Here is a 26958-nt window from a genome sequence, read left to right as displayed (position 1 = left end):
ATTTTCCATACAATAATAAAATAAAAACACATTTTAAAATAATTTTATAAAATTAACTTCTGTGGTAATATAACCCAAAATGTGATGTCCACACATGGCCAGGTCTGAGGAGGTTAAAGGTTTGTTTCACTCAAAATATTATTTTCTGTCCAAGTACACATAATTTTAAAGGTGCATTCCACCCAAAATACTACCTATAGTGTTAAAAGTTTGCTCCACTTAGAATACTACTTATAGTATTAAGAGTTTGTTTCACCCAAAATGTTATGTTCTTGCCAAGTAATTTCAAAGATTTGTTCCAAGTATCTAGTTATGGTCTAAAAAGCAAGAAAGAAAAAAAAAAAGAAAGAAAAGAAAAATAGCTTCCCTTAGGATTAAATAAGTGGTCGCCATGTTATCTTGGCCCCAAAAAACCGTTGATAGAATAATATAAATACGGTTTTGAAAATGCGCTTTCCTCTACTGCAGACACACACTGTTAGTTTTAATGAATAATAAAACTGTTTCGAAAAAAAGACGTCATAAATCAGACTTTATATTTCTGAACGGTATATTTAATTGAACACCGATCACTCCAGCCCCACATGTTGCACGTCTATGATCGTGTAGTAGTTGTGTTACGATGATGCGCTTTTTGTGCGCAGACGGTCGCTCTCGAGCCGCAGCCCCGCCCCTCCCACTGCTGCTCACAGAAAGGGACTTGAAACCTTCATTTGTTATGACGAACTAACATTTTTGTCCACACGTCTCTTTTACTGCCTTTTCGTCAGTATGTGACCCAGTGCTGCTCGTCCCAGTGTAGAGTGATGCCCGACGGTGAGATTAAGACGTGTTTCTCTGTAACTTTGCGCTGGCAAATTGTTTATTTACCTTGCATTAGCTTGTTAGCAAGGGGGGGAGGAAAGTTAGCTAAAGAGTGGGTGGTTAAACTTCTCTTAAGCTAACCATGAGCATTAGCAGCAGCCTGAACAGGTAAGCTAGTTAACTTACAATACCTGTTCCAGAGTTGACTGACTGTTGTTTCGCTGATATTTATTAGCGTTTTCTTGAGTCCCAGCTACCAGTTAGGCATTGGGCATGAGTTCGTCTCTCAGTAACTTTGGCAAACTTATTTAAAAGGTGGCTTATCGTTACAGAAGACAGCACTTTATAACCAAATATAGCATTAGCTGTAACCACACTCCCTAAACATGTATGCCGCTGTTTGCAGTCCTCCCTCCCTGTGCGCTACCTTGCTGAAAGCCAGGCCAGAGACGAACATGGATGTCTGACCGGTTTGTAAGAGAGAGGAGAGAAAGCAAGCGAGACGCATCCTGTCACTCGTCGCAGCGCAAGAACAGGAGGCCGGCGAAGGAGAGCTACGAGGTGCGGTGATGATGGCAGAGGTCAAGGAAGCTCCGGGTACAGAGGAGAAGCCAGAGGTCACAGCTGGGAGCACGTCGAGTAATACCACCCAGGTACAAAGTGGCACTGCGTCTTCATCTGGGGCCTCCACGCAGCCTCCTGCCACCTCAGCAACAGAGGATGAGGATGAGAGTGAGGATGAATCAGACATCCTGGAGGAGAGTCCGTGTGGCCGCTGGCAGAAGCGTAGAGAGGAGGTAAGGAAGGAGCAGGAGGAGGCTGTGCTGTGAAAGACAATCTGTTGACCTTGTGTTATGTGTGCTATAGTCATGGAGCTGAGCCGACTGGATTAATGGATCTTTTTCTACTGTTGAGGACTGCGTTACATGGAAGTGGCACAGTAATAATCAAATCACAGTTCCTAAGTTATGTAACTTTAATCTGCGTGAGATGAACATATTTTAAGTTGATGGGACGTCACTTTTACATCGCTTGTTTTTCTGTCATTAATTCCCTCTAGTTTAAGAATAAATGTAAAAGAAAAATCATTATTTGTCATTATCATTATATTGGGTCAAGCTATAATAATAATTGCTCATGTTGATGTCCTCCCTTTTCATATTGTGGACCAGAGGCACGTCATAAGTCCACATGACCAGGAAAGCGCTGTGCTCTTACTATCTGTATGTGGTGGGTGATTGCCTAAATCGCATTGTAGTTTTCCAAAAATGTAGTTCATTTGATAGGAACTCATTTAATCTGAGTTGAGTTTAATGATGTTATGGTAAGCAACAAAACAAAGAGAGTAACCGGAGGAGACAAAACAGGTAAGAATGAAAATGTTTTAAAAGGATAAAAACACAGCTCCACATGTGCTGAAGGGTGATGGCTGTTCATAAAGTTTTGCTGTTTATTCACAAAAGTGAACTGTTTGTGGGTTTTATTTCTTTTCAGCACGGTTAAATATGATCTCATGAGCCATTTTTCTCTTCTTTTCAAATGTAGGTGAATCAGCGTAATGTTCCGGGGATAGATGCTGCATACTTGGCAATGGACACAGAGGAAGGGGTGGAGGTAGTTTGGAATGAAGTCATGATTTCAGAGAGAAAGAACTTCAAACCGCTGGAGGTGAGGCCCAGTGTTATAGCACAGAAATTAAACAGTCAACGATATTTGCTTTTGGGATTATGCTCTCTCATGTATCTGGACTTGTACAGTTAACTGAATACAAACCGCATTTTTCTCTGTTAGGTCGTGTAAGGTGTGGTTCCTCTCAAAATGTTCAAAAGGGAAGATATCATTGTCTGTTTTTATAGATCTGGTGATCTTATCATGTGCAGGATTTTACAAAAGGACAGATCAGTTGGTAAAAAAGTTGTGACAATATCACCCAGAGACTAGTAGAGGTTGTGATTTTTTTTTAATTGATTTATTTATTTTAAATATAACCGTTATTTAACCAGAAAAAATCTCATTGACATTAAGAATCTCTTTTAAAAGAGTGTCCTGGCCAAGACAGGCAGTGGAATAAACTAGCAGGTTACAGACACAAAACACTTTTTAAAAAAAGGTCTACATGAAGATTAAGAGTGTATTACAGTCATATAAAGTCACAAAGACATGTTACAAACCATAAATGACAGTGACCAAGCAGGGCTAATGTGAGCCAGTCCTAACACGTATATATATCCACTGTAGCTCAGAGGCTGCAATGTGGAAAGTGGGATCCACAGTAACTTTAACTATGACAGACTTTGTTATTGTTTTGCTGCATCTCTCTGTTTCATCAGTTCATTTGTACTTTAACAATGACACCACTCGTGACGCTTAGTGTTGTCAATAGGTTTCTACCATTGCTCTAACTAATAGCATTATATATCATTATATCATTATTACTGAATTGTTCTACTAGTAGCACTGGTGCTCCTGAATGAAAGTGTTGGGAGTAGCACCCATCGTAACTATATAAACGCTTTGGTAATAAATATCCCTTTTATAAAAATAACAATGTGCTGTTTAAGTAAGATTGTGCATTAATAGAAAACAATCATTAAGTTAGATGTACTGCAGTGCCATTAGTGCATCTGTCCCTGCATAGGTCATGTTCTTGTTTTGCTTTATGAGTGCGTCATGTTTAAAGTTTGCAAGTCGACAAACTTAGTTTTCCCCGTAAACGCTAAGCCCCGCTGAGGGCTGTACATACCGTACACTGTTTCCCTTCTTTGCAATATATCAGCTACATTAACTGCAGAAGCTATTACTGTAAAAAGTAAGTCTTTGCCGTTTTCAACACGAGATCACCTGCTGTCTGAATTGTCCTCAGTAGAAATGATGGACTGTGGTGGCACAAGAGGGTCTGAATGATCTTTTCTTTTAAATAATGAATTAATAGTTCCAAGGCCAAGCAGCAGGCTAAGCAAGACATCCTGCACAGAACTGTCTAAATCCCTTGTTATGATGGCAAGAGCCTCATGTTAGCTCTCTGCACTAATTACTCCATCTCACACACACACACACACACACACACACACACACAATTCAATTCTTGTTGCCTTTTGATGTGTCACATAATATATGAAGATGATTGCAAGTCGCACTAATGCTCCTGGTTTTAGAACTGAGTGGTGCTGTCTCTGAACATGGTCACAGTCTGGAGCCCTCCATAATGATAACATTGCTGAGTTGAGTTCTATCAGTGTTGTTATCCAGAGCTAAACTACAGTCAGCGCTAAACCAACATCTAATCCTAGTTTATCATAATTGTGCTGTGCTTCATGTTTTTTGCTTGGATTTAGGAAAAAGTGAAGGCTGTGTTTGATAACCTGATCCATTTGGAACATGCCAATATTGTGAAGTTTCACAAGTACTGGGCTGACACAAAGGACAATCGGGCCAGGGTGAGTCTCAGGCCGTGCAAGACATTATTACATCTCTGTCAGCTGCATAAACAGTATCACTATTTACAATTTACATTGGATTCGGTCTCTCCATGTGGTGTTTCTTTCTCTCCCTCAGGTGATTTTCATTACTGAATATATGTCATCAGGAAGCTTGAAGCAGTTTTTGAAGAAGACAAAGAAGAACCACAAGACCATGAATGAAAAGGTGACAACTGACTTTATGCATGACGTACTTTTAGTAAAAGAAATAAAGGATGTATAAGAAGTTCTCTTTCTTCTTTCCTCCTTCAACACAGAAAGCATAACGCTGACTTTCCAGAACGAGGAATTAGTCATGGTTATAACCGTGCAGCAAAACTAATGTGACATTTGGATGTTTCAAATACAGTGTGTGCTACTTTTGATCTAAGCTAAATGACGTGGCACGAGTCATAGTTAGTCCATTTTGGAAACCAGTTAGAAAGCACTCTGATAAGATATGTGGTCCTACAGGCTTGGAAGAGGTGGTGCACACAGATCCTGTCTGCTCTCAGGTTGGTTTCACTTTTTCAGACATTATGTTAAATTCAATATCTTTCTTCACAGAAAAATGCACTCACATGGAAAGTAACCCAGACCCTCTATGAACCTCATATGTACTTGTGAATGTTGTTTTTTTTTCTCCTGTGGTGCAGTTATCTCCACTCATGTGACCCACCCATCATCCATGGCAACCTGACCTGCGACACTGTCTTCATTCAGCACAACGGGCTCATCAAGATCGGATCAGGTAGAATTACACCGGTTTCATCCCAGCATTTTAGCTAGCGGAGCTGAAGCAACGTTGATGGAGTCAAATGATACTAAATTATGCATTTAAAGACTGGAAATTTCACATAATTCTACAGTAATTTGTATAATCGCATGTACAACAGAACTGCCGTGAGTTCTTGTGTGACAAAATTGGTGGCGAGATTGCCAGTCCTGTACGGAGCAACCGTGCACATTGTGTCAGCTGTAAACAAAGGTGGTGTGTGGTGGGGTTTGTAAAAACACTGCCTGTGTACGTACTGCTGCAGTGACTTAGGTCCAGCCACCAACCTTCTAAACCTCCTGAACTATACAAGAGTTTACACAATATGAAGGTAATATTTACACAATAGAAAGGTGATATTTGTGTGCCCTTTTTTCCCTGGCCATTGTTCCTCCTCTCTACTTCCTTGGTCTGATTCTTCTTGCTCCATACTCACTTCTCTCACTGTTGTCTGTCCTGATTCTCTATGTTCTCCATATTCTCTCCTCCTGTCTCACCTGCAGTCGCTCCAGACACCATTAACAGCCATGTGAAGACGTGTCACGAGGAGCAGAAGAACTTGCACTTTTTTGCCCCAGAATATGGAGGTAGACATGCTGTTACTGATGTTGACAGTGTCCTGACCTTGACAGCTAGCCAGATGATACAGACATATCGTAAAAAATGTTAAAATATTTTACTGACATTAGGAATTTTCATATCTTAATTTGAACCAAAAAAAATAACTTTTTTACAAAGTTAGATAGTGACATAACAAAATAGATTGAGGGCGGTGGTGTATCGTGTTGGTGTCAGTGCCTTGCATTAATAGTAAGAAGTACTTACGTTTAAGGAATCTAAATATTTTCATGCAAAACACTTTTTTTTTATTCAACATAAACAAACTTTTTAGTGCAACTTTCAGCCCAATAAGAACTGCCTAATTAAATTGCTGAAATTGATTTAAAGCACAGTTTACCTGTGACCAACCTCAAGAGCCAACTTAACCTGAGCATTCTGAGATACTCAAAGGATGCATTTTGGTCAGTAAATTTGGTGCCTAGCTTTATTACACAGCCTGTTGTTGCATTTATATTTCAGGCTGAGCATAAAGAAACCATTAGATCAGGGTCATATACCTGCTCATGAATATCTCCTTTATTCTCAGCTCAGTTGCTAAGGTGTCCTTTTTTTTTTCTTCTTGTTCTGTGTAGCTGATGATGATGTTACCACGGCTGTAGACATCTACTCATTTGGCATGTGTGCCCTAGAGGTGAGATGGGAACCATAATACATGATATCACAAGCTTTTTCCAAAGCGTTGCGTTAATGCGTGTTGATGTGTTGCAGATGGCGCTTTTGGAGATTCAGGGGAACGGAGAATCCTCCTATGTTTCTCAGGAAGCCATCAACAATGCCATACAGTTACTGGAAGACCCACTGCAGAGGGTGAGATAATGTGTCTGCATGTTAATGAGTATCTTGAAATGTCATAGGTTAGGCTTTGTTGTGCATACTAATGTGCCTTGGTGTTTATTAAAGATTCCCTGTTTTGTATACAAACGTGTGTAACCCGGATGCTTATTTTTGTAGGAGTTAATCCAAAAATGCCTGGAGTGTGATCCCAGCACAAGACCTACAGCCAAGGAGCTTCTTTTTAACCAGGCGCTCTTTGAAGTACCGCTCTTAAAACTACTGGCGGCACACTGTATTGTTAGCCACCAACGTGAGTCTGTAGCACACACGTGAAGGAGTAGACACAGATTCTAACATTTTTCATTTCACTAACTCATCAATGTTTATAATTCTCCAGATATGATTCCTGAGAATGCCCTAGAGGAGATTACAAAGAACCTAGATCCCAACCTCGTCATTGCTGTGACAAAAGAGGGTGTTCAACTCAAGTAAGTGCCAGAAGCTGATATCCACCTTTGCGAGAGAGTCAGCATCAGTTAGATACAGCAGAAATAATCACAATAGAAATCCTGTTACACAATATACCTGTCCAGGGTGTCCCCTGCCTTCACCCTGAGTCAGCTGAGATAGACTCCAGCCCCCTGCGACCCTTGTGAGGATTAAGTGGTGTATAGATAATGTATGGATATTATCTTACTTTAAAATCAACTTGTATCTCCTTTTTTTCTGTAGGCTTTCACAGTTTCCTGCTTTGGAGCTTGATAAATTCCTGGAGGATGTGAGGTAAGAAGCAAAGCAGTGCAGCAAGTCACGTTGTTCTAGTGCAAACTGAATGTCTTTAAGCCCCAAAGATACAACACTATGTGGCCACAGGGAGGCAGTAGTGGACCATCTGACTGTATTTGTGCTAATGTTCTTGTAAAACATTTATCCTGCAGTCTTCACTGTGTTTACACATGAGCACTGCTGTTACCTGTCTCTCTGTGCTACTTATTCTCAGTTAATAATTGTTACATTTAGGACCTCTATGTCTTAAACTAATTATTATATGTAATGGGTAATGCAGTTCCCACCCCTTTTCCAACTTCTCCATCCCTTTTCTTTACTCTCTACTTCTATCATGTTTTCTCAACATCTTCCTTTCTTTATGTTTCTCCCCCTCCTCCGAGCAGGAATGGTATTTATCCAATGACAGCGTTTGGGCTGCCCTGTCCGCAGCACGCTCAGCAGGAGACTGTTAAGTCTCCCATTGTCGTCCCCTTGGTTAAATCCCCTACGCCTGAGCCTGCAGAGCTCGAGACACGGAGGGTGTGTATAAAAGCTTATGCAGCACATTACAAAAGCAGTAAAATGGCCATTTCACAAGTGATCAGCCTGATGCCAGCGTTTCTTAATTTTCACAAGTTGTCGCTGAATCAAGATGTACACTGCACATTTGCTAAAGTAGTGTGAACTTTCGCTCTGAAACTGTGCCACTTTTATCTGAGAACCATTCACATGCTTCCTCTGCAGGTCATTCAAATGCAGTGTAACTTTGAACCTATCGAGGAGGGAGCAAAGTACCATGTGAGTCTCTGTTAAAACATTTACAGGTTGATTAATTATTCTTCGGCTAATTTAAAAGTTGAAGTTAACTTCATTGACCAACAGCATTATAATATTGCAAGAGTTTTTTTTTTTTTTATTTCTAAGCCAAATGGAACAGAAAAACAATAACACTGTCTGTTGTCTGTGTCTCTCCTTTTAGCTAACATTACTGCTGAAACTGGAGGATAAGCTGAATAGACATCTAAGCTGTGACATGTTACCTCGTAAGATCAACTTTATATCATCCTTTCTGTATGACACATGCAGTGAGCTTAAAAGCATGGTGATTTCTTATAAAATATCCAACCAGCTCTCTCACAGGTTTTAAAATTCAGTACTTAAAATAAACACTACACCAGAACTTTGTGTAGAAATTAGTCGATTGGATAATGTTGATTGCACGTCTAGTTCAGGTAAAAAAAAGATTAGCAGCCATTCCTTCAGGCATGTGTGTGAGTTAGGGTGTTACTTGGTTTCATTTCCCTTACAAGCACATCTACATGTGTGGAGTTTTTATTTATTTTTTTTTTAAAGTCCTACCAGAAAGCATTCAGTTCTTTCCTTATGGGATTGGTGAGGCATTAACATGTTTGTCCACATGTGTAATTTTTCTATCAATGTGAAAATGTGTCAGACTTTAGATTGAGGAGGTGTTGGTGAAGCGTGGCCATTTTGTCCATCTGTATGGTTTAAGTATACAGCTTGTAAACAGAGTTAGTGGCAGAATTGCGTTCGACTGGAGGTGGGGAATAAATGCTACGGTTAGGTCTGTCAGAGTTACGCCATTTCTAACGCCACTGTACTTTCACATATTAACCACATCGTTTTAATAGTCAGCGCCTCTCTGTGTCTTCATGTGCTTGTGCTGAGGCTTACAGGAAAGTGAGAGTGAAGTTTCAGTGAGAGCCTGAAAGGCGTCACAATATACAGTGTGCAAGACTATTTTAGGCAGAGAGACTGACTGTCGCTTACGTGTCATGAAAACCTTGTACTTCTATTTTGACAAATATATTTAGCTTGCTTTCAAGAATCTTTTTTCTTAATTCCCACAATGTCTTAAAAAAGCAAATTATCTTGTAAAGCGACAGTGAATCTTTCCAACAAATCTCACCTTATTGGTTCAAAAAAAGACAAACCAAGAAATCAGTGTTTTATTTCGCTGCTTTGCTGCAGATAAAAAAGGCCACTGAAGGAAAGCAAATGAGAATATACCACACAACTGGTCAGATAATGTGGTCAGTATGATCTAATATGCTTAAGCACGCACAGGTATGGTAGGCATGTATAATGTTGCAGGCGTGTGGGGAATGTCAGGCCTGTGAAAGGCTGCAGCTGACAGCTGTCACCTCCTCTGCCCATGTCTTCCCAGGCTTTCATCCCCCTGTCTCTCATTCACACACACACACACTCACTCAGGGTTTCACACGCTCTCATCCATTTAAATTATTTGATCTCTTCTGCTCTTTTTCGCTTTCTCTGTTTCTCTCATCAAATGTCAGCCTCATTCCGTTGGCATGCGTACTGTGACGTCACATCTATCCACACCAATACAAACTAATCAGTCTCACAAACACACCCTGCTCTCTTTGAAAAGTATACCCTGTTGCTGATATCAGGGGATGTTCTTTAAAGCCTTCCTTATCAACACACCAAAGTCCAGATTCACTCTGTGCAGGGTCACGCATTCACCATTTAAGCAAGTTTCCTCAAAACTAAATGTTTACCAATTTGTTAGATGCTTTTATATCAGAGCAAGAAACAGACAAACAAGGAAGACACACCCTCAACTTATATCTATTTTCCATCATGTAGCTGTGGGCGATTGGTGTTTTTTTTTTTTTTTTTTCTTAATGTGGGAAGACTCTGTCTCTTCCTGTAGTTTGTGTTGTCCCAGCCACATTCCTGGTTCAGTTGTAAATTGACAGCTAGGTTATTAAAAACTGATAGACCATGACAACTCCTCTGCCCACTAGTCACAGGCAAAGAATGTCTCAGTTTGAGGAGGTAAATAACAGTGAAAAAGCGCTTACATTAAATACCCTCCATTCATTAAAAGCAGTGAAAGTGAGGTTATGTAGGTGTTGTGAGAAAGTATGCAACAAAAGTTGTCAAACATTTTACATCAGAAATTCTGATCTGGTTAGTCGTCCCCCCCAATGTCTGAGTGGAGTAGCATCCAACATTCCCTGTGCTTCCATGTTTTCCATATTTTGAGCAACCATGCATACATTTGTTTCACTGGCAGTTCAGTTTTTTGGTGTGCTGCTTCCAAAACTATCTTGTACTACAAAGGTGTGCACTCGCATGTTTTCTTCATGCAATATAAAAAGTTGGAGAACTGGTAGAGTCAGAACAAGTAGGTATTTGATGTAACGAGAGGTTGAGCAGCTACATTGCAGCATCCTTTGTCAATGCTACTCTCGGTGCTAGTTTTTAGCTTAAAACTTTATATTCACATTCTGTTGTTTGTTGATGAGCTCGAGGTAAATTCAGTTCCTGGGACAAATACAGGCCTTATTGGGACATTAAAAAAAATGTAAAACATCAATAGCAGAGAAAAAAATCTACTCTGTACTCTTAAACTGAGGAATGAACAAGGATTTTCGGCCTGTCTGTAGCACAGTAAAATAAGTGTATTTAAAAAGCCAACATGTTTTAACAGACTCTGCTCTAATAAAGCTGGTTGCTGGTTGAAACATGTTGGCGTTTTCATCCTGCTATGAATCCCTCTTTGCACTCTTTGACTTTTTAACTGTGTTGGTTATCACCTAATCCTAATGTCCACAGGAATATCAAATACACACTAACATACCGCAGAACGGAGATGCAAAAAAACGACCACCGTAGCTGCTGTTTGGTGGTTTAAATGTGTTTGTGGTGGGATTTAGACCATACTTTCTGAATGCAGTGTTTACCCGAAGCCCAACCTTTTTCCAGCTGCAGGTGTATGTGTGAGTACGACGTTACATGCCTGTGATTTACCATTACTAACTGCACTGGTGTGTGTTTCAGATGAGAATGTTCAAGAGTTGGCTGGAGAGTTGGTGCAGCTGGGCTTAATCAGTGAGGTGGGTGTTTTGCGTGTTAAAAAAAGATTCACATTGGCTGTGTGTGTGTGTGTGTGTGTGTGCGATGCTGCAGGTGAATGTGCTGTTTCAGCAGAGTTTGAAAAAGGCGACTGATCATGATCAAGGTCATGTTCGCCTAAACCCTCCAACACACAGACGCTTTTACCTCAAGAGCGTTCTGCACATTTACTGTTACATATGTACTCTAGAGCCCACTCACTTTGGCGTACATACAAACCGTTGTATAGTCATTGAATCTCTCTGTGGGCGAGAGTGTATGTATTTATTCTTAAGGACTCTATCCTGTAATGGATTTTTTGTATGCCATAACCATAATATTGGACAGTAACACATCTGTCAAGCAGTTAGTTGAGTGTATTTCAGTAACATCCTGCATTGTTAAAAATGTCTTTTGTCTACACAGATGGACCAAAACAAAGTGGCCTCCCTACTAGAAGAAACATTCAACCAAGCTCTTCACTAGCAATGGTTTCCTTGACCATGGTACTGTCTCCTCAGAACTACACTCTCTACCTTGTTACATGTTCTTTTTGGTTACTCAACACAGTGAGTGTATTCAGTGTTTTTTGTTTTTTTTTTGTTCTGTGTCTTTTCTACAAAGCCTTAGGCAGTAATATGGCCAAAGGAGTGGGGTTTCCATATAGGGGGTAAAACTTCCTTATAGCACACAAAATCTGTAACAAATAGCCAGACAAATCCAGAGAAACCACCTTGATTGATTTCATTTATTTTGTTTTTAAATGTCAGAACATGCATGTATATGTATGTAGGCTATTAAAACGGTTCTAGTACGTTTTATTAAAGCTGCAACAGACACTCGATCCCAACAGCACTGATCAGAGTTGTTGCAGCCACATTAAAACTCACTCTCTCCTCGAACGCACAATTGTATTTTAATGTGAGGTGTTTACATTGACGTTTATCTAAATCTGATTATCAAAGACTCATTCTGGCCGTCCCTGGAGTCACAACTAATTTGCTGCTGTTGTACTGCAAAATTTCAACAGTACAATCTATAACTGTTGACAATCAATAAAACTGAACAGAGGGAGGGCTGCATTTCCACCCAAAGAAAAACTGATAAAATAGGTCAGGCCCTCCTGTTCTGGACCCTCATTTCACGTGGTTCTCCTTTAAATTGGCTCCCTCTTGTTTATATGACAAAACATGACCAGCTCTTCCACTATTGTGGTTCTTTTGATGAGCCAATCACCCATTAGGTTAAATATGTGTAATAGTTTGAAAACTGGATTGCAGATATGCAACTTTCTCTGTTATTGAGAAATATCTGAAATTTAAAAAAAGCCTTTGATACGGAACAACATGTACGTGCATTACTGCATTTTGCATTTTAAGAAGGCACCTTGCCAATTTTCTCTGGAGGATGGTCACTTGGTTACTTAGGGGTACTGTGAACTCAGTGTTACTGAATTTCTCTTTGTGTGTTTGTTTTTATATTTTGCTTTGCTGTTTGGCACACATACCTTAAAGTCCTCCTTTCATATTGTTTTTATTTTATTCGATTTTACCATTTGCTGCTTGTTGGGTTCACACATGCTACTCTGCCTTTAAAAGTCATTCAAATGAGACTTGTGTACTGAACTCGGCTGCCATATCTTGTAGAAAGAGGACCTAGCCTTTTCCTGACAGATCAGTGTGTGTTTTATATGTGTTACAAAAACAAATCATGTGTTTTTCTTATTTTCCTTTGGTTTACTGTGTTTGCACAGAGACCATGTTGTTAAGAGTCTGAGCCAATTCACAACTTTCCCTGTTTCTGTTGCTTTTGTTTTCATTAGCTTACAGAAAATTTGGTAAAAAAATGAGACAGAGTGGGTCCTCCAGCATACAGACACTTGAATACAACATGTTCCAGGCCTTGTTTAAATGCATGTTAAGACCAGGGAGTTGCCCGTGGCCTTTTTGTGACATTTTGGTTCAGAACTCTTCGTGGACTACTACTGTGTCTGAAAGCTCATACAGCGAAGTACCTTGAACTGGCAGCAAGAGTGCAAAGAAAATACAACATTCTCAGTATGTGTAGAAAAGCATGACTGTTCATATACTGTTGCACACAAACAGACCGTGTTCTGGTGTTTTATTGAACTTATACTCTCGTGTCTTGTAGCTACTCCACCAGTTAATTGAACACTGTTGTTTTGAGCTGTTTGACTGAGCGTTACTCCGATGCTTTTTGTTGAGTTGCACGCCTCATCTGTAAAAGCACAACAATCCAAACGGTTATATTTCTTAAGTATTTTTAAATGTTTTCAGGCTACCATTGTGTCGCAGTCTTTTTCCACATTTTTTTTTTTCGCTGTACAAACGTGTAGTCCGTCAATAAGATATTGCATAGATTGCTTTATTTTATTCTGTCTTTGTGTCCGTCTGTGAACTGTTAAGATTGTATTTTCCAAACATTTGTTCTCAAGTCAGCCAGGAGAATGTAAACGCACCACTTCTAGAACGGAGAAGTCGGTAAATCAAACCAATGTGATCACCAGAGCTTTATACCAACTCTCTCCCCCTATGCCTCTTCATCTCCTTTGTCTCCCTCTTTGTACTTGTCCTTTCCACCCTATTTATTGGTGGTGATGAAACTGGTTATTAAATAATCGTACAGGGTGGGCAGCTTTAGCCTGTTTCTCCATGATGTGAGCTTTTTGGTTACATTTGGAAATTCTTATATTTTGTATATGACATGAATGTCCGTAAATGTGCGTCTTTTTCTGAGACTTGTATCCTGACGAACTCAAAGGAAGAATGTTCTGACAAATAAATGTGTGAACTGCTTCACTTCACTGTTTTTGGTGAGATGTACCGTATGTTTGTGTTTTACACCCATTTGCACAGGTTTATAGGTTTTGTGACAAATCCAGTCGGGTAAACCAGCATAAGACACCCCCCTCTAGAACAATCGGATCTTCTAAAACTTGTATATTTTGAATATTGGTAGAGTATGTACACAAGAAGTATGCTTAAGTGGACAAATTTAGAAGGTAATTAAATCATAACGGACTCCACTTTTTTTTAGTAACCTCATTTTATTCACAGTTGGCACATAGGTTAATACTGTGTTACAGATTTGTGTTTTTCCTTTTAAACCGTGACATCCCCTATTATCTGCCGTCGCCCCTCTGGGCAATCTCCCCTTCCTCGTGAATGACTACAACTTATTTTAAAACTAAATCCTGAAGAATCCCGTTTTCAGGATGATGGGGGAAGAAGCGCCTGAGGGACTCGTGCTTTGGGAGCCACTTTGATCAATACAAACCTCTGATGTGCGCATTAGATTAACTTAATTTACAAATTTAGATGTTTCATTGACATTAACTGCAACATAAATACCACAGGGATTTTTTTTTCAAGCTGATTATTCAAAATTTGAAATTGATTGACCAGGGACAAAAGGTGTAACTTTATTATAACTTTATTATCATTAATATTCATATTCCTGAGATTACAATGTCACATCAACAATCACAGCTCTAGTCCTACATACATTCCAAAAAAAATAAGTATTTGATAATTTTGGTCTAAACTAATTGGTAACCCTTCACATGACTGTCATGTTAACATTTAGTTTTTGATAAAATTATTTCACTGCCATTTAATAGTTTGTTGTTGTTGTTTTTGTTTGTTTATTTTTTGTTGTTGTTTTACTTTATCCTAGAAAAACCCGGACATGAAGATTGACTGTGTCTAGTGGTCAGGATTGAACTTGTACCTTGGTTTGCTCTAAATGTGAGAATACCAAAAGAAAAGAAAAAAGTTTAAAATAAACGTGAACTGTCCATGACTCTCTGTGTGCAAACACAACTGCAGCCTTCACCGTCCACACAGCCGCAGGTAACTCAGGTAAGCTCCGTGACGTCATCCATACCGGAAGTGGACAGAGGGGCAGCCGTGCGGTTTGGACTTTCTGCTCCAGCGCTGTTGGAACAGTTACTCGAAAATTGCGGACATTGTTTTATTCGGAGGAAAGCGTCTTTCCCAGTAGAGAGATGTGCAACTTTGGTGAGTGTTTCTGTTGCTGTAACTATAAATAAAACTTTAAAAAAAGAAGAAAAAAAACTCGCTTCCGCTGAGTCGTGTCGTCGGATTGTGTCCGACATTGTTTTCCCTCCACAGGTGAAACTGACCGCAGGCCCACAAGCACTGAACAGATTCACCTTTAAAACGCTGCAAATGTAAAATAGCTCGTGTATGAAATAACCTTTTAGGGTTTCTGAGGGGAATATGTCAAAACCTAAAAGAAGCGGACAAGCGTTTAATAATGTGGATATTGGATAAAAACCACTCATTGTTACCTCCCATGTTAGTCACTCACTCAGGACTCGCCCAGAGTTCAGGTAAACTGGGTTAAGACGCCCCCTCACCAGTGTCTGGTAGATACTATATATAGGTATTTGTATATGTGTGTATATAGTGCTTAACAAATGTATTAGACCACCATCCAGTCTGAGGTTTATGCCACAGCTGCACTAAATTAACAGCTTTGGTAATTACCAAAGTATTTGTTACGGTTCTGTAATGGTTAATAAACCAGCATGTAGAAGCTCTTTAACCCAAATGATATATTTAGTGCTAAAATATAATTATTATTGTTATCCAGGAATTTTCAAATTTACCGTTTTACAAAAAAACACAAAAAACCCCGCACATTATTATTGCTTGATTAAGATAGACTGACTTTATTCATCCCAGAGGAAAATATTCAGCAAAGGGGTAAACAAAGCAAAAAGACACCACAGAATATTAAAATAGGGGATGAAATGAAGGTTAAATAAAGTAAAATAAAATAAGATTTAAAAAAATATAGAAAATATAACATAGAAAAAGTCAACAAATTTACAAGAATACATAAGAGGTAACAGAAACATGCAAATGTGCTTAGATTGAAGCATTAAAAAGTCTTATTGCTATCGGGAAGAATGACCTCCTGTAACTTTCCTTGGAACAGCGAGGTTGTATCAGTCTGTCAAATTATAGTTATTTAGTTGCATTCCTAAACAGAAAAATTACTTTTAGTGGTTGAACGTTATTCTTGATTAATTTCTCAGAGAATCCCAGTGAGCCGGCTCAAGTTTGGGTATAAAAAGGTGAATTCTGAGTGTGCATTAAAGCGCTTCATGATGCTGGATGGTCTATATACCCACACACAGTGCTTAACACATTAGACAGATGGTCGAATAAATTTGTTGAGAACTGTATATATATGCACAAGAAGTATTCTTAAGTGAACAAATATGGAGCGTAATTAAATCATAACTACATATGTACTATAAATCTAAAATCCCAAAAAGATGCAGCTACCCCCACAACATGCTTTTTGTGTTCATATACACTGATATTCAATACATACTGTTTTTTGTCTTTCTTTTTTTCATGGACAGGATTCTGTATCAAACCTCTTTGTTCCCACTGCAACAAAACCTGCAAACCTTTTTCAGGATTTTAGTTTTAGTTTCATTATTACTCTAAGTGTAGCCTGTTCTCTGTATGCAGGTGCATTTGTGCATCTCTACACTCTGGACTGTGGTGTAATAAATGTTAACGTGTTTTTGGAAACACTACCTACTGTTGCTAGCAGCGTTAATCAGAAATGTAATCAAGTTTCTATCAATTTTAATCATTAATAGGTATGCAAAAGAAAGACTTAAAAATAAGTTTTAGGCATTTATTTATTTGTTTTTTTATTTGTTTGCTCGCTTGCTTGCAGCTGTGTAATCTAATATTTAACTTCCTTTATGTATGAAAATCATTACTTACGCTGCTCCAGTTGTCAAATAATTCAGGTTCATGTTTCATACAGGTGATGTAGAGTACATACTGAATATGTGCATGCAATATAATGGAGTTGTGGCACATAAAAAAAAGCTTATATAGAAAATCAAGTCCTTTAAAAATGATGGAGCCGACCAGAGTCATTTACCTGCTGAGAATATTCAAGCATGACACTTAGTCGATAGAAACAGTGTTACTTGATCTGTCCACCAGAGAGCACTGACAAGTTGATATATCACCTGATAAACTGGCTTTGTTTGCATCTTGACAAAGTTTATGTTTAAAAAATGTACTACTGGCAAATATACTGCATTCAGTTATTCTGATCTCCTAATGAACTATTCGTAGTGGACCTTCAAATTCTGTATCACAGAATGAACAGGCAGTGTTGTGTACGTTAAATGTACAGTTTACTTTGTGTGAATAAGTGTACAAACCCTCACACTTTTTTTTTCATGCCTTTTGGATATAATTATTTCTTGTATTTCTGTCATCCAGATAAGGACAAAGGCCCAAGGAGGCTGATGCAAAAAGGGCTTGCGCTCATCATGGTCGGCCATATTAACTTCATCCTGGGAGCTATTGTCCATGGCAGTATCCTTCGCCACATTTCCAAACCCAGCCAGCATATCTCCACTGAATACACCGTAGCCAACATCATCGCTGTCACCTCCGGCCTCCTGGTGAGTCAACAGTTCAGGTTTACTGATTATGTTTCAAAGGGAAGTCAGCAGTTCAGATGAGGAAACTGTGCACCCAGAGACTGATGGTTTGAAGAATCTTTAAAGGCCAAACCATCCTGTACCCTGATGAAAATGTTTTACTTATGACACAAAGTGATCTGGAACCACATTCATCTCACTGTGCATCAGAGCAACAAGTGTATGCTCAGGTATCGTAGCTGATTTGCTCCTTTGGCTCAGTCATAGTGTTGTGTATTTTTCCCAGCAATCAAGACTGAACTTGCCTATTACAAGAAGCTGGTTCTTCAAACCAGTCATTCATGCCTGCAGGGCAAGCTTCATTACATACATGTAGCAGATAAACTGCCACTTGTCGGTGGTGTTAATTTCACTTTTCTTTGAAATGTCTTCCATACAGGATACTTGAGGGTAGACAGAACAGATAAAAGTTACAGGTACAAATTACCAAATCTATCGGACTAGCACTGCTGTTCCATTAATGGCCTCTCAGTTATCATACTTTGTCATTTCATTCTATCTGAAGTCTCCAACTGAAGCTCCTTGTGGCCAGGATTACTATTAGTGGCACATAAGATAATGAACCCTGCTTTGGGCTAAGCTGAGAGAATAATTTTATCATGTGAATCTTACAGAGCATTGCCAGTGGGATTATTGCCATTGTGGTAACGAGGAACCTTCATAATCTCAAACTGGTAAGAATTTAATTTGACTTTAGCCACTGATATATCAGTGGCTCGTTCTGTGCTACTCAGTGACTAATACAACTCCCCATGTGTTTGTGCTTTCAGCAAATAGGACTTCTGATTGCCTCATTCCTAAACACCTTGATCTCGGCGGCATGCTGCACTGGGCTCCTCTTGGCCATCAGTATCACTGTGGCCCACAATGGGGAGGGTTTGATGACAGGATGCAATGACACAGAGATTCCCATCAATGCTCGCTCACCTATCAGTGCCCGCTGTCCATTTGATACTACACGGATCTACGTGAGTTTACACGTTCCTCTAACACTCTGCTCTCTTTAGAAAGTTAACGAACTGGCTAACTTACTCCATCCTTCTGCCATTTTCCCCTGTTCTTGAAGCTACAACTCTTTATGCATAAAGTCTAATATTTAAGAAAGCATCAGAGGAGAAATGGTCAACTTTGTAGGGTTACTTTATTTCACACTTTCTCATTTCCACTACCTCCTGTCTCTCAGGACACCACCTTGGCTTTGTGGATCCCCTGTGCTGTGCTGGCAGCAGCTGAGGCTGGACTGTCGGTGTGGTGCTTCATCGCTGTACTGGCTCTCAGAGGGCTGCCACCCTGTGGGAACAGCTACATCAAAGAGCAGGTGTGTGTCTTTGTGTGAGGCCGGCAGATATGCTTAAGGGCTGTAACTATGGTGTGCGTCTGTCTGAATCTCTGTCTGACTCAGACATGCACACACACTTGATGTAACTCAGACGCTGAACTTATTCACATTTATCTACTCCCTGTTGGTCTGTCATCCGCTAAATCAAAGGAACATACAAACACTCTCGCTCACTCTGTCATGATTTCACAGACTGACACAGTTCATACTCATTTCATCATTCCCCTTCCTCTCTTTCATTCTGTTTTCTAGCTGGAGGAAGAGGCTGAGTGCTCTCCCCAAAGCCGACGCCTGATGGGACGACGCTTCAATCCTGAAGCATAACTGAACAAAAAGGAGAAACACAGCTAAATCCCAAAATGCATCACTGCTCCTGATCACAGACTGATAGGTTTTCTCCAACAGCCAGTTAGGTGAGTGTCACTGTAGTCGTGGAGTACAGGAATGGACTCTTGCTGAGTGTTACAGTGAATTCACATACAGTGAAGCTGTGAGCTGAATACAGCAGGGCCGATTTAATCTGGTGTATCAGTGCCTAATGAAACCCAGCAATGGTAAGTTAATCTACAGTGACATATCTAATAACTGATATGTACGTTTTAGTCGGTGCATTCCAAAGATCACATCTTTCTGCATAGATATTGGAACTCAGTGTGCATATAAATGTGTTAAAGCTCGTTTCTCCTTTCCGTCTCATCAGTATCCCTTCTTGACTGTGTGGATTCAGTGATATCGAAAATGTCGTGCTAAGCATGTCTTTCCATATGAAGAAACCTTTATTCTTGAAGAAAACATACAATATATCTAACAAAAACATATTTTATTTTTTAGCTGAATTATGTATATTTTAGTTAACGTGAATTCTTTCTCCAGCAAAATCAGTTTTATTCCAATGTTTTTATATTTTACTGTTTGTCCAGATTCCGAACCACTCCATTGTATTGAAGATGTCTGTAACAGACCATACATATAAATTGTGCCGCTTATGAATGTTGGTAAATTCTAATGTGGAGCCATGTCATGTAAACTGTGTGATGCTGTGATTTGGTGTAAAACAATGAAAACAGTCAGTTGCCTTTATGTCCATGCAGATACAGTATTTGGCTAAAAGCTACATTAGGCAGACTGAGCTTCTTGCAAATGCTTTGTACTGATAGATAATTATAGTAAGTGCAGCAAGTGACATGTCCTTAGATGTTCATTAGTTTACTCTGTGACTTACCGTAGTAGGCAAACATTAGCTTGTTGAACGCACCACAGATACAGCAATTGTGCTATAGTTTATATACTTACTGAATATTTAGACTTTTCAAATTTTTTCTACCACATTATTATTCGATAGATGTTTTGTTTTTTTAATCACATTTTATTATTATTATTATTATTTGCCTTTGGTCAGACATTTGAAGTGATAAACTGATATGGAAATTAAAAATTTTATCTACATGAATACGCAATTGCGGAAGACGTCATCACTGTCATGCATTTCCGACTGCTAAAACACAACGCCATGTGGATAGCAGGAGGATGTTTAGGAAATACACTCTGTACTGCCTGAATTAAAGATAATGTGGACTTCAAAGCAGTGTCTCGATTGAGTGCATTTGTGCGTGTACGATGCTGTGGGTTAATGTTAAAGGGGGGTCATATTAAGAGGTTAAACCAGTATGTGGGCCAGCAGACTCAGCTGCCACAGACCCCCCCCTCAACAACTCAATGACAGAGAGGATCAGATCAGATCAGCCATGAAACAGTTAATCTAGTGCCGTGCTCAATCGTGTGGAAAGGAATCATAGCACACAGTACTAATCCTGAGGCTGTAAGGGATAAATATTGACATGGTGTAGACTGATACAATCACAACAAGACTGTGTAATGCATTAATGTTAAATTCATTAATGTATTTGAAATCACAAGATCAAAAAGTTAAAAGTCATGGTGTGTTAAAGTATTACAGAGTTGTTGATGTTTTTTAGTTTGTAATATTTTCTTTTTTTTTTCTGTAAAAAAATAAAATAAAAATCTATATATATTTTGTAGTGATTGGTCATTTGGCTTTTGGGGACAGTTGGCTGTGAAGTATCCAGATCAGTGTCCCATATGTGAGATTTGTCTATCATGCAGTCCATTTAAAAATTTACCTCAATTCATATAGAACAGAATAGAATTCCCTTATTGCCATTGCAGTGTTCAATGAAATTAAGCAGCCATGCTGTCAGTGCATCCACAGTGTTATTAAATAGATTTATTTTTTTTATTTTTTATTTTTTTTGAAGTGGAAGAAGAATTGTGCAAATATAAAAATAATGTTAAAACAAGTAGTATGTGCAAGTGTAACCAATGAGAACCCTGATATAGCTTATTTTTGTAATGATAGCTTATTTTGTGTATTAAAGTCACTCTATAACAGCAGTGTAACTGATGCTGCTGATTTCTTAAACAAAATGTGATGGCTTTTAGTAAAACAAAATGTGCATACAGAGTGCAGTTGTATGTAAACATATGTACAGGTTCAGTATAGAAATATAAGGTGCAAAAAAGTGTAGATGTTTTCAGATTATGTAGATGTAACAATGAGTACAGTGATGGTCAGTTTGTCTGTATGAATAAAATATAGCAGTTTTCATTATCTTCTAAAGTAAGCCAGCCCACATTATGTTCCACATACTGTCAGTAGATTTACAGCGTTATACAGTCCTTGTTTTTGTACTTTAAAAAAATTGAATAAAACATATAATTTCATAGTGCAGGGAAACATGTTTCCATTGTGTACATATGACAGTAAACACTGTGAATCCTGAACTGGCACATGCACTAAGTTCACATGCTGCGTCCTGTGGGACCAATTATGTCGCGTCTGCGCGGTCACGGTGAATCCGCGGCCCCGATGTGTCGGCGGCACGCTGCAGGCAACCAGCTGCAAACAGTGGAACAACGAAGTGCTGCAGTGAACGGAGCCGGTGGAGCCGAGGACCGCCCGAACCGCCTGGTAGTCCTCACACAAGGTAAAGCGTTTACTACGGTAACGTTAGACCGGAGCTGAGCCCTCCCTTTGATCCAGCGGGGCTGGCAGGGCAGGCACACCGGGGCTTTAGATGCTTTTAAGGAATCGTGCACCGACAGCGCGCTGCTGCCGCTGAGCCACTGCGGTGACAAACACAGATTGATAGCGGTGATCTTGGCGTGTCACCGCGTGTGGTTTCTGCTTCAGCGCGGCGGAGATGCCTCACTGGGGGCTGCTTTTACAGGTTTGTGCTTTCTTAAAGTAGCCTGGTTCCCCCACCCGAGAAAAAAAACAAACCCCGAGCTAATGTTCCGGGCTGTGCCCCTCCGTTAGCGCCACACAGGTGCTCAGTGTAATTAGTTGGCTCTTTAACGTGGTTAACGGTAGCTAGCTACCAGCGCTGCTGCTGCGGCTTCACAAAAGCCGCAAGTTAGCTCCTTCCTACCGGTCGACTGAGAGGAGTTTGACGCATATGTAAATTAACGCGAAAGGTTAATGGACGCTCTTTTACTGAAATAATTGAGCTTTTTTCCCCCTAAAGTTTCCCGTGTATTGGTCCTTAAAGACACCGGGTGGCGGAGTGTGAAACATCGCGGGGGAGCGCGACTGTTGCCCGGCCAACCTCACACAAACACGAGAGAGAGCGCGCGGGGGAGTGTCTGATGGTCCGCAGGTGTAACGTTCACATTAGCGCCTTAAACCACAGCAGTAGTCGCGGTTTGCTTTGAACGTGTTTTCAGCAGTCTGCAACACGACCCCGCTGACACAACGCTCTCAGATGATAATTGGACACCGAGACAAGCCAAGACAATTTTGCTAAAGTATGTCGAACCTGCCTTGCGTCCTGTGGATTGGTGTCGGTTTCATCAAATATTTTAATCCTTTTCTGCGTGTATAAAGAAGGGTGTGGCTGATCAGAGACACTGCCGGATACAGTGAACTTTAAACAACCCCACTCTGCTGTGCTTTTTTTTTTTTTTTTGACCATTAAGCCTGTCTTTGTGTTTTAAACCCGCAGGACCTGTTTGAAGAATCCAATCCAGTGTGCCAGTGAAATAAGAAAGACGTTTTGTGTCTTGCAGAGGAAATTGTAAATCCCTTGGATGTCAGTGATGTCTTTGCAATTCTTTGGAACATCTCTGGAAATGAAGTGAGAATAACACACAGGGTGAAAGGAGGAGACAAACCCAGAGGAGACCTCCAACAGATGGCTGATGGTTGACTCAGGGATATGCTTTCAGTTCGGGATGGAAGGTGTTTTTGATCAGGGGAGCACCAGGAGGTGGAGGTAATGTGTTTTTAGATGAGAGACAACTCAGACGGTGCATTTAAAGCCACATTCTGAGGCGCCACAGGAAAAGCCAATTCTCCAATGGCTGGCGAATTTGAAGACTGACACAAAGAGCAGCTCCACTCAGCCTACAGATGAATTTGGACTCCACCACACGTCCAGTACAAGGAGCATACCCAGCAGACCCGCCCTGTGGATTTCTCTTTCTTTCATGTGGATTTATTGCGGACGCTAAAAATGGACTCAGTTCTTCAAGTATCGGCTGTCTAGTGATAATGCCATCAGTCTGAGGAGAAATGTCTGACCTTAAGATGCAAACACCTGTCGGAAGAGGATGCATCAGAGACAGGTTTCCAAAAACTGCAACTATGAACCGCAGACAGAAAGTCCCTGTCTGTTATTTCTTCATCTCTCTGTTAATACTCCTTTTCTCACCTGCTCTGTCCATTCATATGGAGGCCATAGAGAGCCACAGTGAGTTTAGCTGTGAGCCCATCAGACTGAGAATGTGCCAGGATCTGCCTTACAACACCACCTTTATGCCCAATCTCCTGAATCACTATGACCAGCAAACAGCCGCACTAGCCATGGAGGTAGGTTGTTTATGTGTGTGTCATTCAGGCGGTGCCTGCATGGGGAAACTGGATAGCTGCTGCTCTGAATGAGAAAGGGATTGGGTTACATGTTGTTGTTTCTTAATATATATTGTGTTTAAATATATTTTAGTGAGTCAAAAAAAAACAACGCCTTACAGCTAAAGATTAGGTCTTTGTGACAAGGTGCAGAACAGGTAAACAACTACAAAGCAACAGCCTGCAGGGTTGTACGTCGTAGTGTCACACACCTGCTAAGGAAAAAAGGATTTTACATACTGTGTAAAGAGACTGTGTCAGAGGTAGTGCCAGGGCAGCTCAGATGTAACAGTATCTGAAATGGAAAATGCCACAACAAATATTGTTTGCTAAGGTAAAATACACTCCCACTAGCTGAGCCTGAATTAATCCACCTTAGGCAAGTGATACATCCGTCCGTCCATGTTCTGCTGTTTATCCAGAGTCAGGTGGCAGTAAGCTAAGCACGTTAGTCCAGATGTCCCTCTCCCCGGCAGCGTTTTCCACCTCCTCCTCCTCGGAAATCCTCAGGCCTTCCCAGGCAAATTAGCTTTTTTTTTTTTTTAATCTAATCAAGGTAAGCTTGTAATTTGAAAGCTATGTCGTAGCCAGAGCATATACTGCTGAGCGCGATACAACACAAGCTCTTAACCTGCAAGATGTATGCAAATAACCAACATCCTTTATCGTCAGCATTCACAGAGATGGTTTGCATAGAAACAATAGAGAAAAAACAGGTTGTGTTTTCAAGCCATTCTTTTAAACTTCAGAACCTGCTGGCAGTGGAGTACACAGAGACACATGCATGAAAAATCAAGGAGCAGTGAAACGGCTGAGGAATGGTGATAGTCAATCTACCTTCCTCTTGTTACAGATCCATCTTCTCACTACATGTTTCTGTCCCATGTAGACACAGATTTATGTGTGTGTCCTAACCCAGGAACTCCCGGCCATTTTTTTTTATGTGAGCAGGAGCTGACAGACAGAAGGTGCTGGCCGATCAGCAGCAGAGGGAGAAAACAATATTTCAGTGAGATGCTTATGAGACTGGTAGTTCCAGAGAAATGTATCTTTGTGTAAGGGCACTGCTTTTAAGCAATAGAGGAGAAAAGTGCTGCGTTACACACTGTCTGAGTGCAATAGTAGACACGCATTATCCATCTATATCAGGTTACCTCTCTTTCCTACTCCTTTGTTACTCCCCTGAGAGGGAGAAAGGGCGCAGAGCAAGGTGTTGCTCAATAACTAGACTGCAATTACCTGTTTGCAGCAAGTATTTGTTCTTACCACAGGCAATGTATGGCGCGGTATCCGGGATGTGGACATGTTTGGGTGTGTACTGAGATACTGCCGAACTACCTTGTAATTTCCTACCAATAAAAAGATAATTTATTACAAACAAACAATAAGCACAAAGCTAAAATCATTACAGGCAAGCCGCAGCCTGCTTTATAGGGAAAGTCAGGTTGAGTTGTTTTGATCTCCGGATCCTTACGTCACCTTGTTTCTGTGCCTTCATTGATCTACAAGTCTATAGGTCCAAGTCCCATTATAAATGCTGACTGGCACAGTTTTACACACGTTTTGGCTCCCATCCAAGCGTGGTTTATGGTTTGGGGAAGACAGAAGAGTAACAAATACAGTCAGTTGAATTAAATCCACGTCCAGCTGTTCATAGTTGGCATATTAAATTACCCCTGTTGAAAAGCAGATGAATTTGGACAGGGCCAATGTTGGCTGTGCTCGATGCGGGTTTAATCTTTAGGGATATTTATTTTTAGTTCATGTTTAGTTAATATTTTATCATATCAAAACCAGATGAATGTCAGCCAAAAGATCAAGCCAGAATCCTCTGTGTTGCTCTCTGGATGTTTTAAAGCAGAAAGGAATTTCTACTCATTTTTCATGTCAAAATATACGGTGCAGGAGGCTGTCAGGATCCCCACTCTCAGATGTGTGTTTTCTTCTCTTTAGAAAATAGAAGGATTAAGAAAAACAACTCTATTTTGGATTGACAGACGTGCATTTTGAATTTGCTCAGTGGGTTTTGAATAGATACTAACACTCCTTCAGTCGTAGGATTTACTCGGCACATTAAAGACCATGCAAATGCTCGAATCAAGTCAATTCCCCAGCGTCATGTCAAAACACGCTGTGTCAAGGATTGTAAGAAGCGTCTGTTGTTGAACTTGATTTGACCCAGATGAAGACGGAGCCAAGTAACTGACACCCTCAGTCCCTCCAGTCATGGAAGAGACAGCTTTCTGAAGATGGTTGAGAAGCAACATGAGCTCTGTTAGTTTTCCTGCTCTGCTCTGCCTTGACCAGACATGGTAGTCCTGGTGGGAACTGGAGGAAATTTAATAATATCTTTCACTAAACACTGGTTGCCTAATACTTTGCATGTCTTTACACACACATGCATGTGTGTGAGTGTAGCTGCAGGTCTGAAAATATTCAAGTGAATCTGCTGCTTAGCGTGATATAATATTAGAGGACGCTTTGTTGTCAGGATTCCACGTTTTGTTTTGCTTAATGCTTTAATAATTAGACATTGTCTACTTTATTTACTGTAGTACTTTTGTGTATAAAGTGTGTGAAATATTAAGACTTAAATCTAGATTCTAGCTTTACTTTTGCACAGGAAGTTTTTATTCCTATTGTTCCAATATTTTTTTTCAAAATGATGAAGGTATTTTCTGTTAAATGCACCACAAACTATTGAACAGGAAATATCTTATTCCTATGATTTCAAGGAGGAAACACAATTTCTAGTTAATTCTGCAGATTCCCAAGTGTCCGTGTACCTTACAGCCATGGCAATTATTTTCCCTTCTAAGAAGACCCCCACTGGGCTGATGAAATTATTGTGCAATATTGGCTGAACCCTCACAAAGTCAAAGCTGTGGTCTAAAGCAGCTGTGCAGCAGCACAGCTGGGTGAACATGTGGATGCTCTTTGTCAGTAAAATTATTCTCATAAAACAGAGTTTTTGGCACTTTGTGCTCTCATATGTTACCGAGCTTATAGAAATACACGACATGGACGTGGATGTAACGAGAGAACCAATGACATTTATTTGGCAATGTCAATGTC

General features: G+C 40.1%; 3 protein-coding genes across 4 annotated transcripts in view; all 3 read left to right on the top strand.

The window, feature by feature from the left end:
• Window positions 1-685: 685 nt before the first annotated feature.
• Window positions 686-13914, top strand: LOC103371418 (nuclear receptor-binding protein-like). 2 transcript variants are annotated; one of them, XM_008300743.1, is made up of 18 exons: window positions 686-816; window positions 1211-1601; window positions 2350-2472; window positions 4140-4241; window positions 4360-4449; window positions 4737-4777; window positions 4919-5013; window positions 5541-5624; window positions 6231-6289; window positions 6367-6465; window positions 6610-6742; window positions 6830-6920; window positions 7165-7215; window positions 7605-7740; window positions 7945-7998; window positions 8180-8243; window positions 11032-11087; window positions 11512-11662. In XM_008300743.1, the coding sequence occupies exons 2-18, from the start codon at window positions 1374-1376 to the stop codon at window positions 11569-11571; spliced, it is 1566 nt and encodes a 521-aa protein (XP_008298965.1). In that variant the 5' UTR covers window positions 686-816; window positions 1211-1373; the 3' UTR covers window positions 11572-11662. The 2 variants fall into 2 exon arrangements, with proteins under 2 accessions (XP_008298965.1, XP_008298964.1); XM_008300742.1 differs by lacking the exon at window positions 11032-11087 and having other exon boundaries at window positions 11512-13914.
• Window positions 13915-14828: 914 nt separating this feature from the next.
• krtcap3 (keratinocyte associated protein 3) lies at window positions 14829-20538 on the top strand. The gene is made up of 6 exons (XM_008300741.1): window positions 14829-15125; window positions 17394-17578; window positions 18232-18291; window positions 18388-18585; window positions 18801-18935; window positions 19209-20538. The coding sequence occupies exons 1-6, from the start codon at window positions 15113-15115 to the stop codon at window positions 19278-19280; spliced, it is 663 nt and encodes a 220-aa protein (XP_008298963.1). The 5' UTR covers window positions 14829-15112; the 3' UTR covers window positions 19281-20538.
• A 2516-nt stretch (window positions 20539-23054) lies between these two features.
• LOC103371416 (frizzled-3-like) overlaps window positions 23055-26958 on the top strand; it is a 30193-nt gene continuing 26289 nt past the window's right edge. The window contains exon 1 of the mRNA XM_008300740.1: window positions 23055-23844. Within this exon, the coding sequence (XP_008298962.1) occupies window positions 23548-23844 (297 nt within the window). The 5' untranslated portion in view covers window positions 23055-23547. The remainder of the gene's footprint in view (window positions 23845-26958) is intronic.

The sequence above is a fragment of the Stegastes partitus genome, unplaced genomic scaffold, assembly GCF_000690725.1.
Source record: "Stegastes partitus isolate 25-593 unplaced genomic scaffold, Stegastes_partitus-1.0.2 Scaffold1582, whole genome shotgun sequence".
NCBI lineage: Eukaryota > Metazoa > Chordata > Actinopteri > Pomacentridae > Stegastes > Stegastes partitus.
This window is presented reverse-complemented; position numbering and strand designations above follow the sequence as displayed.